The sequence below is a fragment of the Neofelis nebulosa genome, chromosome 6 (genome assembly GCF_028018385.1).
Source record: "Neofelis nebulosa isolate mNeoNeb1 chromosome 6, mNeoNeb1.pri, whole genome shotgun sequence".
Classification (NCBI taxonomy): domain Eukaryota; kingdom Metazoa; phylum Chordata; class Mammalia; order Carnivora; family Felidae; genus Neofelis; species Neofelis nebulosa.
In genome coordinates, this window is record NC_080787.1 from 48,645,425 (window position 1) to 48,648,515 (window position 3,091).

The following is a 3,091-nucleotide window of genomic DNA, read 5'->3' on the forward strand; positions in this document are numbered from 1 at the left end:
TATGCCCTTTAAAATGTATTTGTTGCTAAGTAAATATTCCTTATAAAATGAAAGTGATCTTATAATGATCTAATTATCTAATAACCATTTAATTAATTTAATTATTAGATAATTAGATAATTCCTATTTGTTAAATAGGTAAAGACTGGATATCTTTACATATGATGATTCTTATTAAGGAATATAGGCCATATGCGCTCGCCTTGCTCAGCTTTTCTACCAGAAACTAGGTTTTTGTTTGTTTGTTTGTTTTTTTAAAATGTTGCTCAAGCCCTCACTCTCCTCCCTTGTTTTCACTTACTCTGCGTGAACCCTTCCAGAGACTCCTCCCCTTCTCCCCCTGCCGGCCCAGGAATGGCAGAGAACGATGTGGACAATGAGCTCTTGGACTATGAAGATGAGGTGGAGACAGCAGCAGGGGGAGACGGGGCTGAAGCCCCTGCCAAGAAGGATGCCAAGGGCTCCTATGTCTCCATCCACAGCTCTGGCTTTCGTGACTTCCTACTGAAGCCAGAGTTGCTCTGGGCCATTGTTGACTGTGGCTTTGAGCATCCATCAGAAGTCCAGCATGACTGCATCCCTCAGGCCATTTTGGGAATGGACGTTCTATGCCAGGCCAAGTCAGGCATGGGAAAGACAGCAGTGTTTGTGCTGGACACACAGCTGGAGCCAGTTACTGGACAGGTGTCTGTGCTGGTGATGTGTCACACTCGGGAGTTGGCTCTTCAGATCAGTAAGGAGTACGAGCTCTTCTCTAAATACATGCCCAATGTCAAGGTCGTGGTGTTTTTTGGTGGTCTATCAAGAAGGATGAAGAGGTGCTGAGGAAGAACTGCTTGCATATCATCGTGGGGACCCCTGGCCGCATCCTAGCCCTGGCTCGAAATAAGAGCCTCAATCTCAAACACATTAAACACTTTATCTTGGATGAATGTGATAAGATGCTTGAACAGCTCGACATGCGTCGGGATGTCCAGGAAATTTTTCGCATGACCCCCCATGAGAAGCAGGTCATGATGTTCAGTGCTACCTTGAGCAAAGAGATCCGTCCATTCTGCCGCAAGTTCATGCAAGACCCAGTGGAGATCTTCGTGGATGATGAGACGAAGCTGACGTTGCATGGGTTGCAGCAGTACTATGTGAAACTGAAGGACAACGAGAAGAACCGGAAGCTCTTTGACCTTCTCGATGTCCTTGAGTTCAATCAGGTGGTGATCTTTGTGAAGTCTGTGCAGCGTTGCATTGCCCTGGCCCAGCTTCTAGTGGAGCAGAACTTCCCAGCCATTGCCAACCACCGAGGGATGCCCCAGGAGGAGAGGCTTTCTCGGTATCAGCAGTCTAAAGATTTTCAACGACGAATTCTTGTGGCCACCAACCTATTTGGCCGAGGCACGGACATTGAACGGGTGCACATTGCCTTCAACTCTGACATGCCTGAGGATTCTGACACCTACCTGCATCAGGCGGCCCGAGCAGGCCGGTTTGGCACCAAGGGCTTGGCCATCATGTTTGTGTCAGATGAAAACGACGCCAAGATCCTCAATGACGTGCAGGATCGCTTTGAAGTCAATATTAGTGAGCTGCCAGATGAGACAGACATTTCCTCCTGCATTGAACAGACACGGTAGAGGACTCACCCATAGTTTTGGAGTGTGACCGTCTGTCCCTCTTCAGGAGATGACAGCAGGCATGGGGGTGAAGGAGACACTACTGCCACCTGCCCTAGCAACCCCCACACCCCACCCCATGACTTGCCCCTTTTGCATCCCCACCACTCCTAAACTCCTATTTCCTGAATAGTCTGAATTTTTTTTAACAAAACTAAAAAAAAAAAAAAAAACCCAAAAAACCCACCAGGAATATATACAATGAAATGAATTTCCTAATACAATATTAAATACTATGTATGCTAACCTAAAATAAAATATTTTAAATTTAAAACCTCTTCTTTAGGATTTGACTTTTGTTTCTTAAAAAGTCTGTAGTGCTGTGGTTTTGGAACCCAGATTCACTTTTTTATTACTTTGTTTATCACTCATCTGAGACCCGCAACCCATTATAACATTTTGTATTATATCCTAGAAAATGGTGAGATTATTTTTATTTTTAGTGAGCTCTGTGCCCAATGTGGGGCTTGAACTAACAACCCCAAGATCAAGAGTCTCATGTTTCACTGACTGAGCTATCAGGCGCCCAGGATGAGATTATTTTTAAATTCATATGAAAGTTTAGGTAACCAGATGTGAAAAGAGTTTGAGGTCCAAAAACATTGAATAAACTGAAGTAAGTGGAATTTGCGAGGGTGTCTTCGATCTCCTTTCAAATTCTCTTCTCAGATATCCTGGGCCTTCCTGCAGTCTCCACTCTACTCCCTGTGAAAATCTGCCATCCCGGAATTTGCTGATAAATTCACACGCAGGTAAGACCAATGCATTTAGTGCTACTTGATGTTAGCTTGTTTTAAATAGAAGGAAAATCTCAGATACTATTAGAACCCAAAGTATTGAGAATGAACTGCGCATGCATTTTGGTAGGTTGGGAAAACTTGGTGCTACCTTTGAAACCACCTGCCTGCTTCATTTACTCGTTAAGTCCTGTCTAGCTGTAGAATGTTTCTACTATTTAGAAGGTAATTAAGCATATCAGTAGTGTCAATGTCAGCAGGCTGCAGATCTCTCTTTGTCCTTGACTCTACTAGAGATTTTTACATTAGTGAAGAGCCATTTGTCAGATTTTCAGGTGGCATGAAACTGATAGAGTGAGTGGGGTGAATGGCAGTAAATTATAATCCAAAAGAAATGGATTGCCAAATAAGCTGAACTTCACTTTTAACCGGGACAGAATGAATCACGCTTGAAACCCCAAATCCTACTAGACCACAGGAAAAGATGGGTACAGGGCAGTCACTGAAAGTGCTCATTGCTTCATTAGTAGAAGTAGAGGGTCTAGAATGATAGGCGGCAGAATTTACTAGTCGGGACGTCTGATGCACTTAAAAAGTTTGTTGGAAAACCTCGAATGGAGACTATCAACCAGGAGGGGAAAGACCTATAAAATAAATCAGCTGGCAAGGGTTGAAGGAACTGGTGAT

General features: G+C 43.8%; 1 protein-coding gene across 1 annotated transcript; it reads left to right on the plus strand.

The window, feature by feature from the left end:
* The first annotated feature begins 203 nt into the window (after positions 1–203).
* Positions 204–1,780, plus strand: LOC131514315 (spliceosome RNA helicase DDX39B-like). The gene is given in 2 exon segments (XM_058734191.1): positions 204–796; positions 799–1,780. Coding segments are annotated over 2 exon segments (1,272 nt in total). The 5' UTR covers positions 204–354; the 3' UTR covers positions 1,629–1,780.
* Positions 1,781–3,091: the final 1,311 nt, after the last annotated feature.